Raw genomic sequence first — 27,471 nt, 5'->3', positions numbered from 1 at the left:
ATTTAAACAGTTTTTTAACATCTTAAAACACACACAAGAAACAAGGCAAGCCCATGTAGGATAACATTTAACTAGAATTTCTAAAACAAAAGAAAACAAAAAACTCAAGACACAAATGAAAAGACAGACACTCCAATAGAAAAAAAAAAAAGGAAAATGACTTGAACAGGCATTTCACATGAAAAGATCTTCAAATTTACCATAATATATGCAAAGATGTTCAACCTTATTAATTAGAAATGAAACACAAAAGAAATCCACAATGCAATACCACTACGTGCCTACAGAATGGCTAAAATGAAAAAGATAGTCAATACTAAGTGCTGATGAGAATGTGGAGCAACTGGAAACCTCATACATTGCTGGCGGGAATATAAATCAATACAACCACTTTGGAAAACAGGTTGGCAACCTCTACAAAAGTTAAATATATGCACACCTTATAAACCAGCAATTTCCATTAAGTATATATCCCAACAGAACGTATATATATGTTGACCAAAAAACACGTTCATAGGAGCACTGTTCTTAGAAAAAAACAACCCAAATGTCCATCAACTTAAGAAAAGATAAATAGTGGGGCACCTGGGTGGCTCAGCTGGTTAAGCAACCAACTCTTGATTTTCACTCAGGTCATGATCTCAGGGTTGTAAGATTGAGCCCTGAGTTGGGCTCCATGCTACGTGTGGAGCCTGCTTGGGATTTTCTGTCTCCTTCTTCTCGATCCACCTGGCCACCCCGCTCACACACTCTCTCTCTTAAAAAAAAAAAAAAGAATAAATAGTGATTTATTTATGCAACGGAATACTGCATAGCAATAAAAATGAACTCTGCCACATACATTAACATGGATGAATAACATAAATAAAATGTAGATATAAGAAGGCCAGAAGAGAAGTAAAAACCATATGATTCCACGGGGTGCCTGGGTGGCTCAGTCAGTTAAGTGTCTGACTCTTGTCGCACCTTGGGCTCCATGCTGGGCATAGGGTCTACTTAAAAAAAAAAAAAAATTCAAGTCTTTGTCATCAAGGCAGTCTTTTCAATGGAAGAACTGCATTCATTATCTTAAGTATTTGGGACGTAATAACCTTTAAAAAAATCAGTTGGTTACTAAATGCTTTTCGCCCTTTCTTTCCCAGTGGAATGAAACAGTTGAGCTTTTTCGTGCTAGGATGCCCTTACGGAAACATCGCTGTCGTTTCAAAAGTTATGACCGTTGCTTCACGGCGGCCGAAGCTGTGGATTGGCTGCATGAGCTCTTGAGGTGCAGTCAGAACTTTGGCCCTGAAGTGACCCGCAAACAAACAGTTCAGCTGCTGAAAAAATTCCTCAAGAATCATGTTATTGAAGACATCAAGGGAAAATGGGGTCAGGAAGATTTTGAAGACAATCGTCACTTGTACAGGTAAGGGTGACAAGTTTACCCTGAAGGGGAGGACTACAGGGAGGACAACTGGATCTGGTCAGTCTCTTGAAACTTCCTCGTGTGGAATAATCTCTCTTGTCCAGTGGAGTGATGCTCACACTTGTGATTTGTTGAGTGAAGAACCACGTGTGTTGTTACCATAAACCTGTTGCAATGTTCTTGAGTCCGTAGAGCGCCCCCTAGCCGTGTTTAGTTGCAGTGACTTTTCAGAAAGGACATCCGTTCATGCCTTTTGCACACCTGGGGGGAGGGCTACAGGGGTCCTCGAGAATCTGAAAGGGTGAAAGAGCAGCTCTGGGGTGGGCCTTTCTAGCAGCGAGAGGGGTGTATTCATGGGATTAGTGGCAGAGTGGGTCTGATCTTTAAGCACATCTCGGGGCCTGTATGAAGAATTGTGCTAGAATTCCCTGATGTCTTAGTTGAACCCTGGCAATGTATGTCTCTGTTCTCCAAATGTTTTTGCTCATGTTTTGGTGCTATTTTGTGATGGGACACTTACCGTCCGATGATCCAAGGAAAATATGCATGTCTCTCTGCTCGGACTTTCCTTTTCACTGCATGCTAGGCTGTTTTATTGCTGGAGGTGGCGGGGGTGGGGGGGCGGCTACCTAAGCTTCAGGGACTGGGGGAATATTAAAGAGGAATGAAGCTGCACGTGTCCTGAGAAGAGAAAGCGTTGAGTTATCGACAGAGAGGCCCCCCAGAGGGCTGAGAACCTGAAGGGAGGTTAAAAGAAGAAATGGAGAATATGGACCCTTAACATTGGCTTTCTTTTACTCTGAAAGAAAAATGAAGAATGCTCTTACAACACATTTAGTGAGGCAGTTTGGGGCCGCTGAGCCCCATGGCTTTGAGCAGAGAAAAACCTGTTTATTCCTACCTGAACCATTTCTTTGGCTCCTTTGTGGGCTAGCTGCTGGGAGAGGTCGCAGAGCAGTGTGAGGGTGGCCTCCAACACCAAGGCTAAGACCAGACATTGCTGCATGTTTAGCATTGAGCTGCTGCTTCTTTTTTTTTTTTTTTTTTTAAGATTTTATTTATTTGACACAGAGAGAGAGAGAGCACAAGTAGGGGGAGCAGCAGAGGGAGAGGGAGAAGCAGACTCCTCACTGAGCAAGGAGCCTGATGCAGGGCTCAATCCCAGGACCCCAGGATCATGACCTGAGCCGAAGGCAGACCCACTGCCGAAGGCTTAACCCACTGAGCCACCCAGGTGCCCCAGCATTGAACTTCTTTGTAGAATTTCATTGACAATCTTCAGGTTCCAGATATCAAGATTGTCATCAGGGCAATTAGTTGTCTCTCCATTTGGCAGTTATTTCTGGCTTGCTCATCCAACTTTTAAGTAGGATCTTGGGTGATTTTAGCTTATTCTGAGACGATAGTGTTTTGTTAGCATCAGGCAGCAGACTCTAGCCCTGGTTCTGCTTGCCATACCTCATTGGGAATTCGCAAGTGATTATTTCTCTTGGGAAACTGTAAATACTTGTACCCCATCACAACTTAGCTAGAACACTTCTAAAAAATTCTCTGGATGAGCAACTTCCAATCTGTTCTATTGTGAACTTAAATGGGGGTAACATCCATTGTGTCCCAGGAGGCTTTCAGAGTCCTCGGGGGAGGGAAATCGGAGCATGCTCTAGGAGCCGACCATCCAGCACTGTCAGAGCATGCTTCGTGTCACTATGAAGACTTAATCGTGTGTCCCCCCTTTAAAATATCAAGTGCACAGGCAGATTACATTTGTCTATTAAATAATGATTTTCCCTTCACCTTCTGTAATACCTGTTAATCATAAAGGGAGCAGGATTTTCTTCTATTATTTATCACCTGAAAACTCTTAGCTTTCCATTTTCCTGGGTGAAAGTTCTGTACGCTAACTACTGATGTTTGCCAATTTCTCAGATTAATCTGGGATGAAATCTATGTAGATATGTAAATCATTTGTTAGGAGCCTGTGCCTTGAATTGAGAATGAGCTGATGAGCTTGGAGGCAGCCGTTGGACGCATGCAGCTTCTGGGACTGGTGCTCAGTATCCTCACACCTGCGTGCTAGGGCTCCAGGCAAGAGTGGGGGTGGGCTGCCCTGCTTGCTCTCCTTCTAGCTGCTGTCCTGGTAGAATAGGACTGCTGCCGCATTATGATGGAAATAGATGAGTGAGATTAGGACCTAGAGGCAGTTAGATTTAAAAATAGATGGAGAGCCAGTGAGGTGGAGAAATTCCAGACGTGCTTTTAAATGTCAAACTTTATGGGTGGGGGGGCCTTTATAAATAGTATCGAAGAGGCTGGAATGGCCAGCCGAGCGCGCTTGCCGGCATGTAAGGAACTAACGTAATCAAGGGCATATGATGTGCTGACATGTCACATTATCGTCATCTAACCCAATATCTGTTGATATAGTGTATTTTCCTAATTTTAAAGATTAGGAAGTTAATAAGGCCAAAGCTCCAAAGTCCCTCAGCTGGACTCAAAAAAATGAATCCTGACCAAGAAGAGTCAGGATTTGAATTGAGATGTCTGTGTCTGAAGCTGTCTTCTTACGGTGTGCTATATCACCTCCATTTCCACCACATGAGGTGGACTTAACTTAAACACACATTAATAAACAAGAAATATTTGGTGTGGCCAAGTTTATATACTTACAGAATTCCAGCGATGTCTTAAGTACTGGGTAATACACTGAATGATCAGCCATGTTCAAGAAGTTGTCAAATAAGGGAATAAGGTAAACGTCATCAGCCGAAGCACTTATAAATATAGCAGTGGGTGAGTGGTTGGGTCTATGAATTGGGTCTATAAATTAAAGAAAGCTACACGAAATACCAAAGGCTCTTAGAGCATTTTTTAAGGACAGAAACACACACAGTATATGTTGAAGAATTTTGTAACAGAAATTGAGTTAAGCTTTTATTTTAGAATGTGTCCTATCTTATTTCTAGTTTTATTTCTTTATTTTTATTTTTTTAAAGATTTTATTTATTTATTTGACAGAGAGAGAGACAGCGAGAGAGGGAACACAAGCAGGAAGAGCGGGAGAGGGAGAAGCAGGCTTCCTGCCGAGCAGGGAGCCCGATGCGGTTCTTGATCCCAGGACCCTGGGACCATGACCTGAGCCGAAGGCAGAAGCTTAATCGACTGAGCCACCCAGGCACCCTTTCTTTATTTTTTTTTAAGATTTATTCATTTATTTGACAGAGAGAGACACAGTGAGAGAGGGAACACAAGCAGGGGGAGTGGGAGAGGGAGAGGGAGAAGCAGGCTTCCTGCGGAGCAGGGAGCCCGATGCAGGGCTAGATCCCAACACCCTGGGACCATGACCTGAGCCGAAGGCAGATGGTTAATGACTGAGCCCCGCCAGACGCCCCTTATTTCTAGTTTTAAAAGAATATGTGTCATGTCTCTTCTGTGACTACATTTACATTTGTTAACCATGATTTTTTTTTTTTATCAAGAGTCAAAGAGATAAGTATAGAAAATAGAAGGAAATAGTGAGTTTTAGTGTTAAAGAAAGGGAAGCCAGATCCCAATAGTCAGAGATGTTGCAGAGAAGTACCCAGAGCTAGTTACTGAACCTTGTCTTTCCTGTTTCTAATGCCACTGTCTGGGAAGAGTTCTGAGTTTGCTGCTCCTGAAGCCTGTTTTAGATGTCGCTAACGGCTCTACATAGTTGAGCCAGGTGCTCTCATCTGTGTCTCACACAGTTCCCTAGTCCTGCACCTACACCAAATATACATAACCGCAGTTACGTATATTTGTATAAGAAGTTTCAGCTTATAAGGCAGTTTCCCTTCCATGATCTGATTTGATCTTCATGGCAACCCTGGGAGGTGGACAGGGTGGATATTACATCCAAAGAGAACCAGATGCTTTTCTCTTTGAAACATCTAAACCAAATACCGGGAATGTTCTAGTTAAGGAAATTCCGCGCTGATCCAATCTGTCCATTTACATGTGTGAACAGGCAGTTATAGAGGAGTATTTAAACCTATTGTAATGGGTTACATAAACATTGAAGTGCCATTATGATAATTGCTTGTTTGGATGATTTAATGAGGAAAGCCATTGGCCAAGGTAGATCTTTAGGAGGATGGGGTTCCTGGTCTGGTGAGACACCTAGCCCTTGACCTGCTCTCATTACTGATGCTAGCTAGCTCTGCTAGACAGCAGTAACTGGGAAGGTGTTTGCGGTTCACAGAGAGGAATTCATTGGCTTAGGTTTAGTGGTTGAGTCCCATATGTAGAGGACCATTTTCTTTTTATTTTCCTACCTCTCCCTGTTCCCTTTTTCTATTTCCTTCTTTTTCTTTCTGTGTTTCTACTTCTTTATGTGTGTCTCTGTCATGCTTCTACTTTTTACTTTTTTCTCTTCAATTCACTCTTCCTTTCTGTTCCCTTCCCTCATATTTACCTTTTTTTTCTGTCCTATTTCCATAATACTGATTTTAATTTGAAACTAGAAGTTGTTATGTGGATATTGTTAGCTGTATTGAATAATGTTATTTTCACGTTCTTAATTTGAAAAGCAAGAATCATGCTGCCCAGTTTTAAGACTTCTACATAAAGCCAAAATAATGGAGACTGTGGTTTTGGTAAAGGGATAGACACCTAGACTGGAGGCACAGAATTGCTGGTTCAGAAACGCACACAAATGTGGCCGTTTGGTTTTTGACAGAGGTGTAAAAGCAATTTAAAAGAAAAAGAGTAGTCTTTTCAGCAAATGTGTTAGAACAATTGGATATATATCCTCTATGTGCAAAAAAATGAACCTCAAATGTAAACTGCATACTTTATGCAAAAATTGATTCAAAGTGAATCATAGATTTAAATGTAAGACTATAAAAATTTTAGAGAAACAGCAAAAAATCTTTATGCCCTGGAGTTAGGCAAAGAGTTCTTAGACATGACACCAAAAGCATAATTCATAAAGGAGAAAAATATGATAAATTGAACTTCATCAAAATTAAAAGCTTTTGCTATGTGAAAGACACTATTAAGAGGATGAGAAGACAAGGTACAGATGGGGAGAGAATATTTGCAAACCATATATATGACAATGGACTGCTCTCAAGAATATGTAAAGAACTCACAAAACTCAACAGTTACAAACAGCCCAATTAAAAAATGAACAGAATACTCGCTTGAAAAGATGTTTAACAAGATTAGCAGTAGGGAAATGCAAATTAAAACATACCACTATGTGTCTATTGGAATGGCTAAAATAAAAATACTGACAATATCAAGAGCTAGAGAGGATGCAGAGCAATTGGAAATCTCATCTATTGCAGGCAGGAAGCTTGGATTGTTTGTCACTTTGGAAAGCAGTTTGTCATTTTCTTTTAGAGTTGAGCATATACTTACATATGACTCAGTATTCCCCCTCGGCATTTACCCTGGAAAAATGAAAACCTGTTTTTACTCAAAAACCTTGTACATGAATATTGATAGCAGCTGTATTCATAATTGCCAGTAACTGAAGACAAACCAGATGTCCGTCCGTGGGTGAATGGATAAACATTTTTACATCTATACAATGGAATGCCACGGCGTGTGCAGGGGTGGGTAGGGTGGGGTGACTATAAAGTCAGAGGAGGAGATTTGGGGAATAATGGAACTGTTCTGTTTCCTGATTGTGGTGGTTATACAAATGAATATGTGTGTTAAAATTGATAGACTTTTGTACAAAAAAAAAAAGATCAATATTATATGCTAAAAACATTTTTTTAATACTGGAGATTTGAAAGTCTCTGTACCTCTGGCGAAAGAAATCTGAATTTACATTGTTTAGGTATGTGGCTCTTAAGTCACATTCTGAGGCCCTGGGAAAAGTTTTTCATGAACCTTTTGAAGGTAACAGTTTAGAACCCTCACCTTCAAGTTCATGGACTATTGGCTCCCTCTAGTGGGCATCCTTATTTTTATAGTAGACTCAAAATTGTGTGTGTGTGTTGGGGGGGGTTTATTCTTTTCATCATATCTTGGGTTGTTGTCCTGTGATAGTTGGATATGTTTCTTAGTCTTTATCGGCATCAGTTTTTCATCTATAAAATGACAGGGTGGCCGAGATCTTTAAGGACTTTTAAAATTCTAGACGTTTATGATTCCATATATTGAATAATTACCACATGTGTTTGTCAGTCTAAGGCAGTGAAGGAGATAAAGAAGAAATATAACGGGATTCTTTTCTTCCCTAACTTGGCATTCTCTTTAGAGACAGAGTATACATATAAGAAAAAGATAAGTAGCAGAACTGAGGTGTTATTTAATTAAGTAACCCAAATGAACTGGAACAAATAATAAATTAGAGGTGTTACACTGACCGTCCTTATGTTGACACATCTGTTTTGTTTGAGTGGAGTAGTGTTTTTAGTAACTAAAATTTTTTCCCATCTCATTTTTATTTTTCAATTTTGGGTATTTTGTGAAGATAATACTTTAAAATTTACGAAGCATAAAAGAATATATATAATGAAAACTCTCCCTTCCCCATCTCTCCTCCAGCTACCCAATTCCTTTCCTCAGAGGCTCCTAATATTAATAGCTCTAACACAGTGTCTTAAAAAATTGTGAACCCGAAGGTCTTTAGATGGGGCAAATCTACTGGAGTTACCACACCTTCCACCGTTCCCCTCCATTATACCAGACCATACCATGATTGTTTGTCTGCCTGGCCAGTGCAGGAATTGTGTTGGTGACCCACTCGGTATGGAATGGAGTGTTTTGAGACCTCATGGAGTAGGAGGTGGAGGATTTCAACCTAGGTCCTGTGAATGTGGTAGGATCTGGAAAATGAGAGGGAGGGGACGGGAAGGGAGAGATATTTCAGGTGACAAGGATAGCAAGACAGAGGCTTTCGGTCAGAAATGTGTAAGTGGGCTGTACTGGGAGAGGAGAGGAGACTGGCCTGGCTGCAGAAGTTTTAGGTCAGGAAGTCATGGGGATAAATTTGGTGCAATTTCTTAAATATCTGGTTGTGGATAGACTTTAATTTTTTAAATTCATTTTTAATTGAAGTAATATAACATTATATAATGTTATGACGTATATTGTTATGCTAGTTTCAGGTGAATCACATAGTGATTCGACAGTTATATATATTACAAAATCCTTACCACAATTAGTATAGTTATCATCTGTCACCATACAAAGTTATTACAATATTACTCATTAAATTTCATATGCTGTACTTTTTATAATCATGACTTATTTATTTTATAACTGGAATTGTGTACCTCTTAATCTCTTTTACATATTTCACCCATTTTTCTATTCTCTCCCCTCTGGCAAGCACTGGTTTGTTCTTTGTATTTATAAGTCTATTTTTGTTGTTGTTGTTCATTTGTTTTGTTTCTAGATTCCATATATATGTGAAATCATATGGTATTTGTCTTTCTCTGTCTGACTTATTTCACTTAGCATTAATACCCTCTAGATCCATCCATGCTTTTGCAAATGACAAGATTACATTTTTTTTAAATGGCTGGTAATATTCCATTCTTTCTTTCTATCTACCTACCTACCTACCTACCTACCTCACATCTTCTTTATCCATTCATCTATTGATGGACACTTGCATTGCTTCCATATCTTGGCTATTATAAATAATGCTGCTATAAACATAGAGGTACATATATCTTTTCAAATTAGTGTTTTTGTTTTTTTCAAGTAAATATCCTGATGTGGAATTACTGGGTCATATGGTAATTCTATTTTTAATTTTTTTAAAAGATTTTATTTATTTATTAGAGAGACAGAAAGAGTGAGTGAGTGAGAGAGAGAACACGAGCAGGGTGAGGGGCAGAGGGAGAAGAAGACTCCCTGCTGAGCAGGGAGCCCAATGCAGGACTCGATCCTGGGACTCCAGGATCATGACCTGATCTGAAGGCAGATGCCCAACCGACTGAGCCACCCAGGCCCCCTATTTTTAATTTTCTGAGATACCTTCATACTGATTTCCACAGTGGCTGCATCAACTTAACATTTCCAGCAACACAGCATGAGGGTTCCCTTTTCTCCACATTCTTGCCAACACTTGTGATTTCTTGTCTTTTTGATTCTAGCCATTCTGATTGGTGTGAAGTGGTATCTCATAGTTTTGATTTGCGTTTCCCTGACGATGAGAAATGTTGAGCATCTTTCCATGTGTCTTTTGACCACCAGCATGTCTTCTTTGGAAAAATGTCTATTCAGGTCCTCTGCCCATTTTTAATTGGATTATTTGTTTTTCTGCTGTTGATTTGTAGGAGTTCTTTATGTATTTTGGATAGCAACCCCTTATCAGATGTATCATTTGATATGAAAAAGGCCACTCACTGAGAGTGTTGATGGTGGTCCTGTTGATGGTTTCCTTCGCTGTGCAAAAGCTTTTTAGTTTGATGTAGTCTCAATAGTTTATTTTTTGCTTTTGTTTCCCTTGTCTGATGCCTGAGGAGACATATCCATAAATATGTTGCTGTGGCCAATATCCCAGAGATTGCTGCCTATGTTTTAAGAGTTTTTTCTTTAATCCTTACCCAAGTTTCTTTCCTACGAATTCATGATGCCTTGTGATTATCATTAATAGGGAATGGAGCATCATCAGTTGAGAATCTGGAAAATCAGGGAACATTGCTCATTGAATGCTCCCCTGAGAAGAAGAGAAAGCTTTTTTGGCCAGAGAAGGTAGATTGAACCGGAGTGGTTCTTAAATATTGTTGACTTCGAAACAAAATGATAACGATCACATAGGCATTAAACAGATTTTCACAGTTAACCCTATGCCACAAGTCCTGAGAAGAGTGGGGCTTGGTGTGAGATGCAGGCTGTGAGAGTAGACTTGTGAAAGTTGTGGAAAGGTGGGCCATACCCCTCTCTGAATTTGATAAGCTTGTAAACTAGGCATGGGAGAGCCCATACAGCTGTTTTATGGGAGTGTCAGAAAGGAAAGTCTGTCTCAGCATTTTTATGTACCCGGTGTCCTGTCAGCATTTCACTTGATTGATACATTCTGGCTTCTTAGTGCTGTTTGTTAAGATCCCTGTTAACTTGATTCTCAGGTATGCTGCTTCTCGCTGCCTCCTCTTTTTGTCTCCTTTTCCCTTCTCAGGCATCAGGGGGCCCCTACCGTTTTGCCAGGCACAGCACTAAACACTTTGGATGCATGACCCATGCTTCAAAGACTTCCAGTTTAGTTAGGAGGACAGTTAGGAGGACCAGATAAATCCAAATTCATTGCCACAGATGCTGTGATTAGGGTGTGCTGTAGGAGGACTGAGGAATCGACTCTGCTTGTGTAAGTCAGAGAATACTTTGCTCCAGAGGTGACAGTTGGATTCAGTCTTGATGCATCAGTGGGTGTTTGCCAGGCCAGGAAGGGAGAGAGGTCAGTCAAGGCGGAGGGAGTTGTATCTAAAAGCCGTCCTCATAAGTGGGCTTGGAGGAGGTAAACACTTGCTGGGTGTCACTGCATGGGGAGTGGTGGAAGATAAGGCTGGGAAAGAATTTGCTTCTATCTGTGTCCCCCATACCCAGCACAATGCCTAGTATTCATTGAGAAAGAAGTTCAAAGGTTAGTAAGCAAGGAGTTCCCTTTTTACTGGGTCAGAGTTAAGCAATCATCACTCCACCTATTCCTGAGTTAGAGGGCCTCATTCTTTTCCCACATCGAGTGAGCTGTAGTTAAGTATAATATGAAGTCAGTAATGGAAGGATTGTAACAAACATACAGGATTTGGAGTGAGACAGGCCTGGGTCTATGAGTTCAAGCTCCCTGAGAAGAGGAGGAGAGGCCACAATGGGGCTGGATATGAAAGGAAATTAGTGTTAGGGTTTGGGGTGCACCTGGAATGGATAAAGGAGAAGGGAGCAAGGGGTTGGGTGGGCCTTCAGACTCTGATGCAGGTCTGACCTCTGGGAAAGACCCCAGGGTGCAGTTCTGAGAAAGTCTTGACGAGGCGAATGGGAAGTCCTTGGACAACGGTTCCTGCTAGAGGGGTCCTGTTCTTCTGGTAGCATTGGCTCGGCTCCAGTGCCCACCATGTGCTCAGCAGTGTGCTGGAAGCATCATGGTGAAGTGTGAGAGATACAGTGGCTAGAGGCTGCAGGCTGGCCTGGAGGCTGCTGGCCTCTTGAAAGGAGATGTGAATGGTGCACCTCCGTGCTCGGCATAGTCCCTCACTTGTGCTGCACAGATCTGCTTCTCCGTACATGCTCATGGGGCTTTCTTCCTGAGCAAAATCCAGGAGATGGAAATTACTGGGAAGGATACATCCCCTCTTGCTGCAGCCAGTCTCATGGGTACAACTGGTCCTCATCCTCTTTCTTCTCGACTTGCCATTGTAAATGCCCTCACCCTCAACTATCACCTTGGCCGGCTTTGGGTGGCTTACCTACTAGTGTGACCCCAGAGTTCATTCCTGAGTGTGTCCAAACCCTTGAGAACCACACGCTTATCGGCTAATGTTTCTTTTTCTTTCTTTTTTTTTTTTTTAAGATTTTATTTATTTATTTGAGAGAGAGAGAGCACAAGTAGGCAGAGTGCAGGCAGATGGAGAGGGAGAAGCAGGCTCTCCGCTGAGCAGGGAGCTGGATGTGGGGCTCGATCCCAGGACCCTGGGATCATGACCTGAGCCGAAGGCAGCCGCTTAACGGACTGAGCCACCCAGGCGCCCCTATCAGCTAATGTTTCTGTACATGCCCGCTCACAGTTACGGTGGGACAAAGAAGTATCAAGAGGGGGCACAGGTATTCCTGCCCTCATGGGGTAAGAGCAGCCCACCCTTCTGCTGGTCAGGATCCGGTACTCCTGCTGTGAAGCAGTTCTCCTTCTTGTCTGCTGCCCCTTGCCACAGGAAGCCCAAAGTGCCCTTGCTGTGTCTCCTGGCAAGAAAACATGTGTGTCTCTTTTGGGTGCAGGACCTCTCACTATGGAGCCAAGAGTTGTGGGGATAGGTCACTGGGAGGGATGCTAAGTAGGGCTGTTCTTACTTCCACTCCTTGATCCTGGGCCATGTATTCTTGTGGATATAGGACACAGCACCATATAGAGTCTTCTGACTTAATTCATTTACTATTCCATTGTCCTGTGTGTCCAGCTTGTCTCCAATACCACACTGTTTTGATTACTGCAGGTGTATTATAACTCTTGAAATCAGTTAGGGTGAGTCCCCCAACTTTGTTATTTTTCAAAATTGTTTTGGCTATTCTAGTTCTTTTGCTTGTCCACATAAATTTTAGAATCAATTTGTGTATTTCTATAAAGATTTCTGTCCAGGACATTGGGGAGGGTATGTACTATGGTGAGCGCTGTGAGTTGTGTAAGACTGATGAATTACAGACCTGTACCCCTGAAACAAATAATACATTATATGTTAATAAAAACATTTTTAAAAATTTTCTGTCAAAATTTCAATGAAGTTGTGTGGAGTCTGTAGATCAGTTTGGGGGAGATTTGACAAATTAACAAAACTGAGTCCTCCAAATCATGAACATGGTACAGTTCTCATTCCATTTAGGTCTTTAACTTCCCAGCTGTGTTATGTAGCTGTATGTGTACAGACGGTGCACAAATTTTGTTAGATTTAGATCTAAGTCATTCATGTGTTTTGGTGTTACTGTAAGTGGTGGTAGTTTTCTTTGTAAATTTGCACATGTCTTTAAGCTCTAGATATTTTATACATTTTCTTCTGTTGTAAATGGGATTTCTTTTTTTTTTTTATGTGCTTTGGAGCACTTTTTAAAAAATTGTTATGTTAATCACCATACATTATATCATTAGTTTTAGATGAAGTGTTCCATGATTCATTGTTTGTGCACAACACCCAGTGCTCCATGCAGAATGTGCCCTCCTCAATACCCACCACCAGGCTAACCCATCCTCCCACCTCCCTCCCCTCTAGAACCCTGTTTGTTTTTCAGAGTCCATCGTCTCTCATGGTTCGTCTACCCCTCCGATTTCCCCCGCTTCATTCTTCCCCTCCCTCTACCTTCTTCTTCTTCTTCTTTTTTTTTTTTTTCTCAACATATATTGCATTATTTGTTTCAGAGGTACAGATCTGAGATTCAACAGTTGGAATTTATTTTCTAAGTAGTTATTGTTAATAAGGTAGGAGTGTCTTTGAGACCAGAGCACATCTCTCCCCTCCTTAAAAATACTCATTTGATCCTTTCATCATAATGGAATCTTTGTTGTTGTTGTTGTTGTTTTTGTTTGTTTGTTGTTTTATTTAAATTCAAGTTAGTTAACATACCGTGTAGCATTGGTTTCAGGAGTAGAATTTAGTGCTTCATCACTTTCATATAACACCCCATGCTCATCCCAACAAGTGTTCTCCTTAATGCCCCATCACCCATTTAGCCCATTCCCCGCCCACCACACCTCCAGCAACCCTCAGTTTGTTCTCTATAGTTAGGAGTCTCTTATGTTTTCCCTCCTTCTCTGTTTTTATCTTATTTTATTTTTCCCTCCCTTCTCCTCTGTTCATCTGTTTTGTTTCTTAAATTCCACATATAAGTAAAATCATATGTTATTTGTCTTTCTCTGACTTATTTCACTTAGCATAATACCCTCTATTTCCGTCCACATTGTTCCAAATGGCAAGATTTTATTCTTTTTAATGGATGAGTAATATTCCATTACACACACACACACACACACAACATCTTCTTTATCCATTCATCTGTCGATGGACATTTGGACTCTTTCCATAATTGCACTATGTGCCCCTTCAAATCAGCATTGTTGTATCCTTTGGATAAATACCTAATAATACAAGTGCTGGGTCATTGGGTAGTTCTATTTTTAACTTCTTGAGGAACCTCCATACTGTTTTCCAGAGTGGCTGCTCCGGCTTGCATTCCCACCAACAGTGCAATAGGGTTCCCCTTTCTTTGTATCCTCACCAACATCTGTTGTTTCCTGAGTTGTTAATTTTAGCCATTCTGACTGGTGTGAGGCAGTATCTCATTGTGGTTTTGATTTGTATTTCCCTGATGATGAGTGATGTTGAGCATTTTTTCATGTGTCTGTTAGTCATCTGTATGTCTTTGGAAAAGTGTCTATTGATGTCTTCTGCCCATTTCTTAACTGGGTTATTTGTTTTTTGGGTGTTGAGTTTGATAAGTTCTTTATAGATTTTGGATACAAACCCTTTATCTGATAAGTCATCTGCGAATATCTTCTCCCATTCTGAAGGTTGCCTTTTAATTTTATTGATTGTTTCCTTTGCTGTGCAGAAACTTTTTATCTTGATTAGGTCCTAATATTTCATTTTGCTTTTGTTTCCCTGGCCTCTGGAGATGTGTCTAGTAAGAAGTTGGTATGGCCGAGTTCAAAGAGGTTGCTGTCTGTGTTTTCCTCTAGGATTTTGATGGTATCCTCTCTCACATTTAGGTTGTTCATCCATTTTGAATTAAGTTTTGTGTATGGTGTAAGAAAGTGGTCCAGTTTCATTCTTCTGCATGTGGCTGTCCAGTTTTCCGAACACCATTTGTTGAAGAGACTGTCTTTTTTTCATTGGATATTCTTTCCTATTTTTTCCTGCTTTGTCAAAAGTTAGTTGACCACAGAGTTGTCGGTCCATTTCTGGATTCTCTCTTCTGTTCCATTGGTCTATGTATCTCATTGTGTCAATACCATACTGTCTTGATGATTACAGTTTTGTAATCCAGCTTGAAGTCTGGAATTGTGATGCCTTCCACTTTGCATTTCTTTGTCAACATTCCTTTGGCTATTCGGGGTCTTTTCTGGTTGCATACAAATTTTAGAATTGTTTGTTTTAGCTCTGTGAAAAATACTGATGTTATTTTGATAGGGATTGCATTGAATGTGTAGAGTGCTTTGGGTAGTATAAACATTTTAACAATATTTGCTCTTCCAATTCATGTGCATGGAATTTTTTCCATTTCTTTGTGACTTCTTCAATTTCTTTCATACGTGTTGTATAGTTTTTAGCATACAGATCTTTTACCTCTTTGATTAGGTTTATTCCTAGGTATCTTATGGTTTTTTGTGCAATTGTAAATGGGACCGATTCCTTGATTTCTTTTTCTGTTGCTTCATTATTGGTGTATAGAAATGCAACAGATCTCTGTACGTTGATTTTATATCCTGCAACTTTGCTGAATTCATGTATCACCTCTAGCAATTTTTTGGTGGAGTCTTTTGAGTTTTCTATATAGAGTATCATGTCTGTGAAGAGTGAAAGTTTGACTTCTTCCTTGCTGATTTGGATGCCTTTGATTTCTTTTGGTTGTCTGATTGCTGAGGTTAGGACTTCCATTACTATGTTAAAACAGTGGTGTGAGTGGACATTCCTGTCTTGTTCCTGACTGTAGAGGAAAAGCTCTCAGTTTTTCCCCTTTGAGCATGATATTAGCTGTGGGTCTTTTGTATATGGCCTTTATGATGTTGAGGTATGTTCCTTCTATATCTACTCTCTTGAGGGTTTTTTGTCAAGAAAGTATGCTGTATTTTGTCAAATGCTTTTTTCTGCATCTGTTGAGACGATCATATGGTTCTTGTCCTTTCTTTTATTAACATGGTGTACCACGTTGGCTGATTTGCAGATATTGAACCACCCCTGTAGCCCAGGTATAAAGCCCACTTGATGGTGGTGAATAATCCTTTTAATGTACTGTTGGATTCGATTAACTAGTATCTTGATGAGAATTTTTGTATCCATGTTCATCAGGGATATTGGTCTATAATTCTCCTTTTAGTGGGGTCTTTTTCTGATTTTGGAATCGAGGTAATGCTGGCCTCATAGAATGAGTTTGGAAGTTTTCCTTCTATTTCTATTTTTTGGAACAGCTTCAGAAGAATAGGTATTACTTCTTCATTAAATGTTTGGTGGAATTCGCCTGGGAAGCCAGCCAGCCCCGGACCCTTGTTTGTTGAGAGATTTTTGGTTACTAATTCAATTTCTTTGCTGGTTATGGGTCTGCTCAAGTTTTTTATTTCTTCCTATTTCAGTTTTGGTAGTTTATATGTTTCTAAGAATTTATCCATTCCTTACAGATTGCCCAATTTGTAGGCATATGATTGCTCATAATGTTCTCTTATAATTGTATTTCTCCAGTGTTAGTTGTGATCTCTCCTCTTTCATTCGTGATTTTATTTATTTGGATCCTTTCTGTTTTCTTTTTGATAAGTCTGGCTAGGGGCTTATCAATTTTGTTAATTCTTTCAAAGAGCCAGCTCTCAGTTTCATTGATCTGTTCCTCTGTTTTTTTGGGGGGTTTTTTGTATCATTTATTTCTGTTCTAATCTTAATAATTTTCCTTCTCCTGCTGGTTTTAGGCTTTATTTGTTCTTTTTCCAACTCCTGTGGGTGTAAGGTTAGGTTGTGCATTTGAGACTTTTCTTGCTTCTTGAGGAAGGACTGGATTGCTATGTACTTCCCACTTAGGACCGCCATTGCTGCATCTCAAAGGTTTTCAACTGTCATGTTTTCATTTTCATTTGCTTCCGTGTATTTTTATTTCTTCTTTAGTTTCCTGGTTAACCCATTTATTCTTTAGTAGGATGTTCTTTAACCTTTATGTATTTGTGATCTTTCTGAATTTTTTTCTTGTGGTTGACTTTTATAGTGTTGTGGTCTGAAAATATGCATGGTGTGATCTTAGACTTTTTGTATTGGTTGAGGCCTGGTTTGTAACCCAGTATGTGATCTATTCTGGAGGATGTTCCATGTGAACTATTCTGCTACTTTAGGATGAAATGCTCTGAATATGTCTGTTAAGTCCAGCTGGTCCAGTGTGTCATTCAAAGCCACTGTTTTCTTGTTGATCTTCTGCCTAGATGATCTGTCTCTTGCTGTGAGTGAAGTGTTAAAGTCCCCTACCATTATTGTATTATTATCATTGAGTTCCTTTGTTATTAATTGATTTATATATTTGGCTGCTCCCAAGTTGGGGACCTAAATATTTGCAGTTGTTAGATCTTCTTATAGGATAGACCCCTTTATTATGATATAGTGCCCTTCTTTATCTCTTATTATTCCTTGGTTTAAAATCTAGTTTGTCTGATATAAGGATTGCTACTCCAGCTTTCTTTTGATGTCCATTAGCATGATAAATGGTTCTCTACTCCCTCACTTTCATTCTGGAAGTGTCTTTGAGTCTCAAATGAGTCTCTTATAAGCAGGATATTGATGGGTCTTTTTTTTTTTTTAATCCATTCTGATACCCTATGTCTTTTGATTGGAGCATTGAATCCATTTACATTGAGAGCAATTACTGATAGATATGAATTTTGTGCCATTGTATTACCTGTAAAGTTGCTGTTCCTGTAGATTGTCTTTGTTCCCTTCCAGTCCTTGTTGCTTTTGGTATCTCTTTCCCACTCAGAGTCCCTTTTAGTGTTTTTTGCAGGGCTGGTTTAGTGTTCATGAACTCCTTTAGTTTTTGCTTGTCTTGAAACTTTTTATCTCGCCTTCTATTCTGAATGACAGCCTCGCTGGAAATAGTATTCTTGGCTGCATATTTTTCCCAGTTAGCATGTTGAATATATCATGCCATCCCTTTGTGGCCTGCTAAGTATCTATGGACAGGTCTGCTGCTAACCTTGTGTGTCTGCTCTTGTAGGGGAAGGACCTTTTGTCCCTAGCTGCTTTCAGAATTTTCTCTTTATCTTGGTATTTTGCAAGTTTGATTATGATATGTCTTGGTGTTGATCTGTTTTTGTTGATTTTGAGGGGCATTTTCTGTGCCTCTTGGATTTGAATGCTTGTTTCCTTCCCCACATTAGGGAAGTTCTCAGCTATAATTGGTTGAAATAAATCTTCTGCCCCTTTTTCCTCTTCTTCTGGGACTTCTATGATATGGATATTATTGCGCTTTGTGCAATTACTGAGTTCCTTAGGTATATTCATGATCTAATAGTTTTATTTCCCTCTTCAGCTTATTTTCCATAATTTTGTCTTCTATATCACCTATTCATTCCTTTGATTCTTCCATCCTCATTGTAATTACATTCCGGTCAGTTTTGCATCTCAGTTGTAGCATTTTTTATTTCAGCCTGACAAGTTTTTAGGTCTTTTATCTCTGCAGCCAGGGTATCTCTGGTGTCTTCTATGCTTCTTTCAAGCTAAGCTAGTATTCTTATGACTGTTCTAAATTCTTGTTCAGATATATTGCTTATATATGTTTTCATCAAATCCCAGGCTGTGATTTCTTCTTGATCTTTCTTTTGGGGAGACTTCCTCCATCTTGTCATTATGTCTGGGTTTCCATCTTTTGCATATTATGAAAGTTACGTTTCCTGCTCCTGAGAGTAATACTGTATTAAGAAGGGGTCATAGACTGTCCAGGGCCTGGCGACTCAGGAAATGTTTCTAGTGTATGCTGTGTGCACTCTGTCATTGTGTTTTGGCTGTTCTTTCACAGAGGTCAGTCCTTTGCAGAGTTCCTCCTTGCTTGCAGTGGGGAGTGTTTGGACCTTTAAGTAGGTGTGCTTTGATTTGTTTGTTAAGATAGTTTGATTAAAAAAAAAAAAAAAAGCCTGATCCAAGAAAAAAGGAAAAGTAACAAAAAAGGAAACAAAAAACTGTAAGCCTGATCCTGGAAAAGAAAGAAGGAAAAAAGAAAAGAAAAGAAAAAAAAAAGCCTGATCCAAAAAATGAAAAAAGGAAACAAACAAAAGACAAATGAACACAAAACTATAAGCCTGATTCCAAAGAAAAAAGGGGGAAAAAAATACAAAAATTCAAAATACAAAATACAAGAAAAAAGGAATGGAAGGAAGCCTGGTCCTGTTTCCACCAGAACTGAAGCTGACGCTTTGAAGCATTCTGTGATCAGTAGACTTGGTACACGCAGGGACAGGGTGGAGGGCGGGGGGCGGAGCTGTGTTGGGCTTCTGAAGCAGAGGCCCAGCACCCTGGCTCACAGTCAGACCTGCCCTAGTAAAGATGCCTCTACTAAGCGCAGAGGGACAGGATTTGGTCTAAGTGACTCTAGCCTGCACTGGAGGCCGCTGTTGTTTTCTCTGAAGTCCCATTGTGCAGGTGGGTGGGGTGTGGAGGTGGTAGAAGATGGCATCACCCTGTGCTCTCCTCCCCAGGGAGGGAGGGAGGGTAACTCGTGGCAGACACTGTTCAGGGGGCCATCGAAGAAAAGCAAAGTGTCCCCTCCTGTGTCCCAGGCTTCGTCATATCCCTGCCTTCAACCTCTCTGTGGCCATCGCCACAGTTTTCCCTGTGTTTTATCTTTGGCTGGGGCTGGGATTCAAAACGCCACGTCTTGGCGCTCCTGGGTAGTTCAGGTGGTTAAGCATCTGCCTTCGGCTCAGGTCCTGATCCCGGGGTCCTAGGATCGAGTCCCGCATCGGGCTCCCCGCTCGGCGGGAAGCCTACTTCTCCCTCTCCCACTCCCCCTGCTTGTGTTCCCTCTCTCGCTGTGTCTCTCTCTGTCAAATAAATAAATAAATAAAATCGTAAAAACGAAAAACAAACAAAAAAACCGCCACATCTCTAAGGACCAGGCAAGGCGCAGACCGGCTCTCCTCCCTCGCCTGGAGGAGGGCCTTGCTCGCTGCGCCAGGCACCGTCCTGTCCCGGAAAAGCAGTGGCTCGGCGCCCGCACACTGGCTGGAGTCTGGTGAGTGCCGCGAGAGGCCGGGACCAGGTTTTCTGCCCCCTGCGTGTGCTGTGCCTCTGTCCCCTGCTGGTGAAGGGCCGCTCAGTGCCTCCTCGGGGGCCTTCTGTCCTTGGAGGGGCAGAGAGGCAGAATACCCTCTTCCAAATGTACTCCAGGAAGGGGAGCAATCTCTCCTCGTGAGACCCAGGGGATCCCTGCCCCAGGGCCCATTGTGCGAAGGCTCTGTGCTGCTCTCCTCTCCCGCTCGTTCCCTTTCCCCCGACTTCTCTCCATGAAAAGGGCTCCCTCCCCTCCCTGGCACTGGGGCTTTTCTGCCCCCCCCCCCCCCAGTTCACTTCTCTGAACCTTGAATCTGCCACGTTCTCTCCAGTTATGCTGATTGTTTTCTGAATGCTCAGATCAATTCCCTGTTGTTCAAAATGAATGTTGTTGATCGGCTCTGTTCGAGGGTTAAGGTCGGTTCAGAGTCCCCCGGCTACTCCGCGGTCTTAACTCCTCGTCTGCTAATGGCCTCTTTACTCATGTGGAATAAGAAACGATTTCTGAGCTCATAGAGGTCAATCCTTCCTTAATTTGGCAACTCTTTTTCCAGCTTTATCTTTTATTCTCTTCCCCTCAGACACTTTATGTTCCTGATACATCTTCAAGCAGTATGGAGAAATATAATCCTTTGCAGTTTTTCAGCATTTAGATGATACGGTATTATGTACCACCGCTGGTCTTGAACAATATGTTGAGTGGGTACAGAGCCCAGTGGAATCCAGCCAGTTGTTACGGGTTTCCCCAACCCAGGGCTTTCTTGGGAACCACTCTCAGAGAGGTCAGCTCCTATAATAATCACTCTCAGCCTGGCTTTTCTTCTACAGAGGCTTAGGTTTACTAAGGCAAGGAGGCAGGCTGGCAAAAGCTGTAGACGCTGCAGATTTCTACTGATGCTAAGGAAACAATTTTAGCATATATTGTGGGAAGAACTTTGTCTTCACATTTTGTCGTTTATGACTCACATTTATTAAGATTTATAAACTTTTTCTTGCAGTTTAGATGCCTTAGAATGTTTTTTATTGATTAGGTAATAAATTCTAATTTGTTTCAAGTAAATTCATCAGAGGATAGTAATTCTGGAATGGTTTATTTTTTTAAAGATTTTATTTTTAAGTAATCTCTACACCCAACATAGGGTTCAGACTTAACAACCCTGAGAACAAGAGTTGCATGCTCCATCGACTGAGCCAGCCAGGTGACCCAGGAATGGTTTATTTTTAATTGCTTTTTTCCAACCCAAATTTGGCAAGAGGTGACAGTACGAGACCTGGATTGTTGTGTTGGATGATTAGCTGTGGCTGATTCCTTTTCTGGTCTCATTTTATTCAGTGTGCAACTAGATCTTTTTTTTTTTTTTTAAGATTTTATTTTTATTTATTTGGCAGAGAGGGAGACAGCGAGAGAGGGAACACAAGTAGGCGGAGTGGGAGAGGGAGAAGCAGGCTTCCCGGAGAGCAGGGAGCCCGATATGGGGCTCGATCCCAGGACCTGGGATCATGACCTGAGCCGAAGGCAGACACTTAACAACTGAGCCACCCAGGCGCCCCACAACTAGATCATTTCTAAGGGACCTTACAATTTTGGAATTAATGATCATAATGTTAGGATTTAATTTAGAATTCTAAAAGCAAAAACAAATGTAGTACACTAGAGGGAGCTCTGCTCTTTTAAATGTTCTCATTTGTATTTAAAAATATATCTCGTACAAGAGTGTATACACTTTGTCTGAATGATTTATATAGGAATAACAAAGTCAATACCTGTTTACGGACAATTTGTATCATCTTCTCCAAGAGGTCATCAATATCCTGCCTTCTGTGTTAATCATTTCCTTGCTTCTCTTTATTGTTTTAACACTTATGCTTATATCCTTAAGCAGTGTATTGTTTTGGCTTTTGAATATATTTCAACTGATCTTTATATAACAGATATCAAAGAGTATGTATTCTTCTCTGACTTGTTCTTTTATTTCTCATGATTTTTGAGATTCATCCATGTCGATGTATATAGTTACAGTATTTTCTCAGCTACTTTATATTCTGTCAGTATACCACAGTCCATTTATCTGTTCCCCTCCCACTGGAGATTTGGGTTGCTTTCATAAACAATGCGGCCATGAGCATTTATGGACATGTCTCCTTTTGCACACGTGTAAGAGTTTCTTTAGGTTACCCAGAGTTACATAGAGTGGAATTAGTTTAGAGGATATTGCACGTTCAACTTTACTAGGTAACGCTAAAGTGTTTTCCATAGTGGCTACACTAAGTTTTATCCCAGTAGTAGAAAACATTTGATATTGACTGACTTAATTTTTCACCAATCTGGTAAGTGTGAAAATGCTTGTGATGTTATTTGATTACTCATGGATCAAGTGTTTTTGTATGTTTATTCATCATTTCTGATTCCACATCTGGAGATGCCTGGTTCATGTCTTTGGCCTTCTTCTATAGAATTTTTTTTTCTTATAAATTTTTAGGAGTTTAAATATATATATTCTGGATATTAATCCTTTTGTCAATTATTTGGATTGCAGAGATCTCCTGGTTTTGTTTTTTGTTTTTTGTTTTTCATTTTATTTATGGTGTCTTGACAAGCAGAAAAGTTATTTTATTTTATTTTTTAAAAGATTTTATTTATTTATTTGACAGAGAGAGACACAGCGAGAGGGGGAACACAAGCAGGGGGAGTGGGAGAGGGAGAAGCAGGCTTCCCGCCTAGCAGGGAGCCCGATGTGGGGCTCGATCCCAGGACACCGGGACCATGACCTGAGCCGAAGGCAGACGCTTAACAACTGAGCCACCCAGGCGCCCCAGAAAAGTTTTTTTATTTTAATGTAAAGTGAATATGTCAATCTTTTTTTATACTTTGTGGTTTTTGTGTCTTGCTTAGCTGGAGTTCTTTCATTACTGAAAGTCAGAGAGATATTTTCTTATATCATATTCTAAATTTCATGGTTTACCTATGATTTTTATTCTTGGTGTGAATTTGAGATTGTTCTGGTTTTCTGTTTTTGAAAAACAACCTGCCTCAAATATGAATGGCTTAAAGCATTTTATTCTGCTTATGGTTTTTGTGTCAAGAATTTAGAAAGAGCTCATCTGGCAGTTTGCCCATTACCCATAAGGCACTAGTTGGGCTACAAAATTCACTTTCAAGATGACTTCTTTCTCTATTCACGGATGTAGTTGGTGCCTTTGTGCTTCTTGGCCCCTCTCTATTTTTACATGGGGTTTGGTCCTCTAGCACATCTTCACATGGGTTATGCTTTTTGTGGCATGATGGTCTTAGGGTGGTCACTATCCTTACATGGTGGCTGCCTTCCAACCATTCTTGGTCATGTCCCAAGAATGAGCATCCCAAAAGCAAGTATTTCCAAAAGGCAAGAAGAGAAAACTACCAGGTAGCTAGGAACTATGCCTAGAATTGGTAAAGCGTCACCTCTGCCATGTTCTATTTGTCAAAGCAATCACAGGGCTTGCTCACATTTAAGGGGGTAGAGAAATAATCTCATCTTGTTGAGTTTTTGACCTCATCAAGGTCACTTTGGGGAAGAGTCTCATTGGGGAAGGTTGGGCAATGCTGTTGTGGCCATCCTTGCAGAATGCATTCTGGTTACAGTGGCATTCATTTGCAAACTGCATTCATCCCCTGCATCATGACTCCCCAAATATATCCCATTATGGGGTCATATAAAGCAATCATAGGCCCATAGCACTTCTAAAATGCAGTTGAACATATGTCTGCCATTCCTCGATTAGGGCATAGTTCTGCTTCTTGTGAATGATTCTGCATGGTTCCTGGCTCTTCCTCCTGGAGTCTTGGCTCTGCATGCTTAGTCATTTTTCCTTTTCCATAAGAGATGGCCCATGTTTGCAGAGGAATAGCTTTCTCATATACTTCCTGGTTAGTGAAACTTGAGATTCTTGACTGTTTTTTGCATTTTGAACGGTTTGATTTTTAGTCCAAGTAGGTGGTGATTCTGCTAGTATTATTGTCTTAAAAATGCTGTGGCTTTTCTATGAATTTTATTGTGGTTTATTCCATTAGACAAAAGTCCCACATATGTCTTTGAAACAGGCTCTTTTTTGCCTGGGCTTCTTATGAGTCTGCTCTGGTCCAACACCTTCAAAATTCTTAAACTCTGAGTTTAACCAAGATGGTCTGTAAGGTACTGCCTTCAATCTTTTTGAGGTTATAGTAAAAGTCTTTTTTTTTTTTTTCTTTTTAAAAAATTTTTTGTTAACATATAACGTATTATTTGTTTCAGGTACAGGTCTGTGATTCATCAGTCTTGCACAACTCACAGCGCTCACCATAGTATATACTCTCCACGATGTCCCTCACCCAGTCACCCCAGTCCTCCCACCCCCCTCCACTCCAGCAACCCTCAGTTTGTTTCCTGAGATTAAGAGTCTCTTATGGTTTGTCTCCCTCTCTGGTTTTGTCTTGTTTCATTGTTCCCTCCCTTCCCCTATGATCCTCTGTCTTGTTTCTCAAAATCTTCATATCAGTGAGATACTTATCTTTCTCTATTGACTTATTTCACTTAGCATAATACCCCCTAGTTCCATCAACGTCATTGCAAATGGCAAGATTTCATTTTTTGATGACTGCATAATATTCCGTTGTATGTATATACCACATCTTTATCCAGTCATCTGTTGATGGACATCTAGGCTCTTTCCATAGTTTGGCTATTGTGAACATTGCTGCTATAAACATTGGTGTGCAGGTGCCCCTTTGGGTGACCACATTTGTATCTTTGGGGTAAATACCCAGTAGTGCAGTTGCTGGCTCGTAGGGCAGCTCTATTTTCAACTTTTTGAGGAACCTCCATACTGTTTTCCAGAGTGGCTGCACCAGCTTGCATTCCCACCAACAGTGTAGGAGGGTTCCCCTTTCTCTGCATCCTCGCCAACATCTGTCATTTCCTGACTTGTTAATTTTAGCCTTTCTGACAGGTGTGAGGTGGTATCTCATTGAGGTTTTGATTTGGATTTCCCTGATGCCAAGTGATGTTGAGCACTTTTTCATGTGTCTGTTGGCCATTTGGATATCTTTGCAGAAATGTCTGTTCATGTCTTCTGCCCAGTTCTTGATTGGATTAGTTGTTCTTTGGGTGTTGAGTTTGATAAGTTCTTTATAGATTTTGGATACTAGCCCTTTATCTGATATGTCATTTGCAAATATCTTCTCCCATTCTGTTGGTTGTCTTTTGGTTTTGTCGACTGTTTCCTTTGTTGTGCAAAAAGCTTTTTATCTTGATGAAGTCCCAATAGTTCATTTTTGCCCTTGCTTCCCTTGCCTTTGGCGATGTTTCTAGGAAGAAGTTGCTTCTGCTGAGGTCAAAGAGGTTGCTGCCTGTGTTCTCCTTAAGGATTTTGATGGATTCTTGTCTCTCACATTTAGGTCTTTCATCCATTTTGAGTCTATTTTTGTGTGTCGTGTAAGGAAATGGTCCAGTTTCATTCTTGTGCATGTGGCTGTCCAATTTTCCTAGCACCATTTGTTGAAGAGACAGTCTTTTTTCCATTGGACATTCTTTCCTGCTTTGTTGAAGATGAGTTGACCATAGAGTTGAGGGTCCATTTCTGGGTTCTCTATTCTGTTCCATTGATCTATGTGTCCGTTTTTGCGCCAGTACCATACTGTCTTGATGAGTACAGCTTTGTAATAGAGCTTGAAGTCCAGAATTGTGATGCCACCAGCTTTGCTTTGCTTTTTCAACATTCCTCTGGCTATTCAGGGTCTTTTCTGATTCCATACAAATTTTAGGATTATGTGTTGCATTTCTTTGAAAAAAATTGATGGTATTTTGATAGAGATTGCATTAAATGTGTAGATTGCTCTAGGTAGCATAGACATTTTCACAATATTTGTTCTTTCAGTCCATGAGCATGGAACATTTTTCCATTTCTTTGTGTCTTCCTCAATTTCTTTCATGAGTATTCCTTTTTTTTTTAATTTTATTTATTTATTTTTTATTCTTATGTTAATCCCCATACATTACATCATTAGTTTTAGATGTAGTGTTCCATGATTCATTGTTTGTGCGTAACACCCAGTGCTCCATGCAGGAGTATTCCTTTTTTTATTTTTTTAAGATTTATTTATTTATTTTAGACAGAGAGAGCACACACGTAAGTGGTGGGAAGAGCAGAGGCAGAGGGAGAGAGAGAATCCTCATGTAGGCTCCCTGCTGAGCACAGAGACTGATGTGGGGCTTGATCTCATGACCCTGAGATCATGCTGAGCTAAAATCAAGAGTTGGCTGCTTAACCAACTGAGCTACCCAGTCGCCTCAGTGAAAGTCTTTTATAGCTACATGTGACTGCCCTCAGACCATGTTTTACTAGAAACATCTTGAATTTGATATTGGTCGTAAGGCCATTTTTACTTTGAGAACTTTTTGTTGGGGTTGAGATTTGGGAATGAGAAATAGTTTTGTTTTTGAATCAAGTCATGGCTCCTTTGTATTTCCTCTAGATTTTGGTGAAAAACTGAAGTGGTCCTTTTTTAGTTTATCTCTGTCTATCCATACCTTGTTATCGAGGCTAAAAGAAACCAGTTGGCATTTTCAGCATTCATCCTGGAAAACCCCTTTTCCAGATCCTCCTTTTGTGTTTTCCTTGTCTCGACAGGGGACAGTTTTGACTGAAATTGGTGCCACTGTGCAACACAGATCTTTTCTACAGCCTTCAACCACAACTTCCTCACAGCGCTTCCAGGCTTCCCCTAACAAGTCTTCCTGAGCTCTCCGGCCTCCACTCACTGCCTGTCCTGATAGAAGTGCCCCACATTTCTGTTCAGCTTCTCTGTGGTTGTGTAACAAAACTAGGTGCAAACATGGTGCTACAAGCAATCCTTGTTATTTTTACATAATTTTGTGGGTCAGGAATTTGAGGGGGCGTCTTAGCTGGACATTGCCTGGGCCTGCTGAAGCTAGAACATCCACCTCCGGGATGACTTCTGCACGCCCAGGTCTGGAGCTGAGGTGCTCCTTGAGCTCAGTTTCCTTCCATGCAGTGTCTCATCTTCCATGGCCTCTTTTTGTGGCTTAGGCGTCTCAGCATGCTGCTCTCGGGGGCGTGGCCCCTCTGTACATGATGGCTGGTTTCTAAGAGGGAGCTTCATGAGCCGAGTGGGAGTTCTCAGAGGCAGGAAGTGCATTCCAGGCCGGTTAAGGGCTAGTGCCCAGACCCGGCACAGTCTCACTCCTACCATCTTCTAGTTACCAAAGCAGTTGGAGAGGGCTCACCCAGACTCAAAAGAGGAGAGAAACACGTGCTAGCTCTTGGTAGGGTAGTGGCAAGACCCCTTGCAGAGGAGCATGGCGATGGGAAGTGCCCGTGTGAAGCATCTTTGGAAGCGTGCTCTGCAGCAGGGATGCAATTTCACGTTTCCCCAGGGGATAGCCAGGCGGA

General features: G+C 40.9%; 1 protein-coding gene across 6 annotated transcripts in view; it reads left to right on the top strand.

The window, feature by feature from the left end:
* DEPDC1B (DEP domain containing 1B) overlaps positions 1-27,471 on the top strand; it is a 458,815-nt gene that overhangs the window by 8,758 nt on the left and 422,586 nt on the right. For 5 of the 6 annotated variants that reach the window (XR_008507514.2, XM_045895294.3, XM_045895283.2 and 2 more), the window contains exon 2: positions 1,143-1,408. Coding sequence is in view for 5 of the 6 variants with exons in the window: in XM_045895294.3 (XP_045751250.1) it covers positions 1,143-1,408 (266 nt within the window). In the remaining variant the exon portion in view is untranslated. The remainder of the gene's footprint in view (positions 1-1,142; positions 1,409-27,471) is intronic. The other variant, XM_045895287.2, reaches the window with a different exon arrangement.

This window comes from Mirounga angustirostris, unplaced genomic scaffold (assembly GCF_029215605.1).
Source record: "Mirounga angustirostris isolate CCGP_5_RB_7025 unplaced genomic scaffold, mMirAng1.0.hap1 SCAF_7, whole genome shotgun sequence".
Lineage (NCBI taxonomy): Eukaryota > Metazoa > Chordata > Mammalia > Carnivora > Phocidae > Mirounga > Mirounga angustirostris.
Note: the sequence above shows the minus strand (reverse complement) of the source record. Positions and strands in the feature narration are given on the sequence as shown.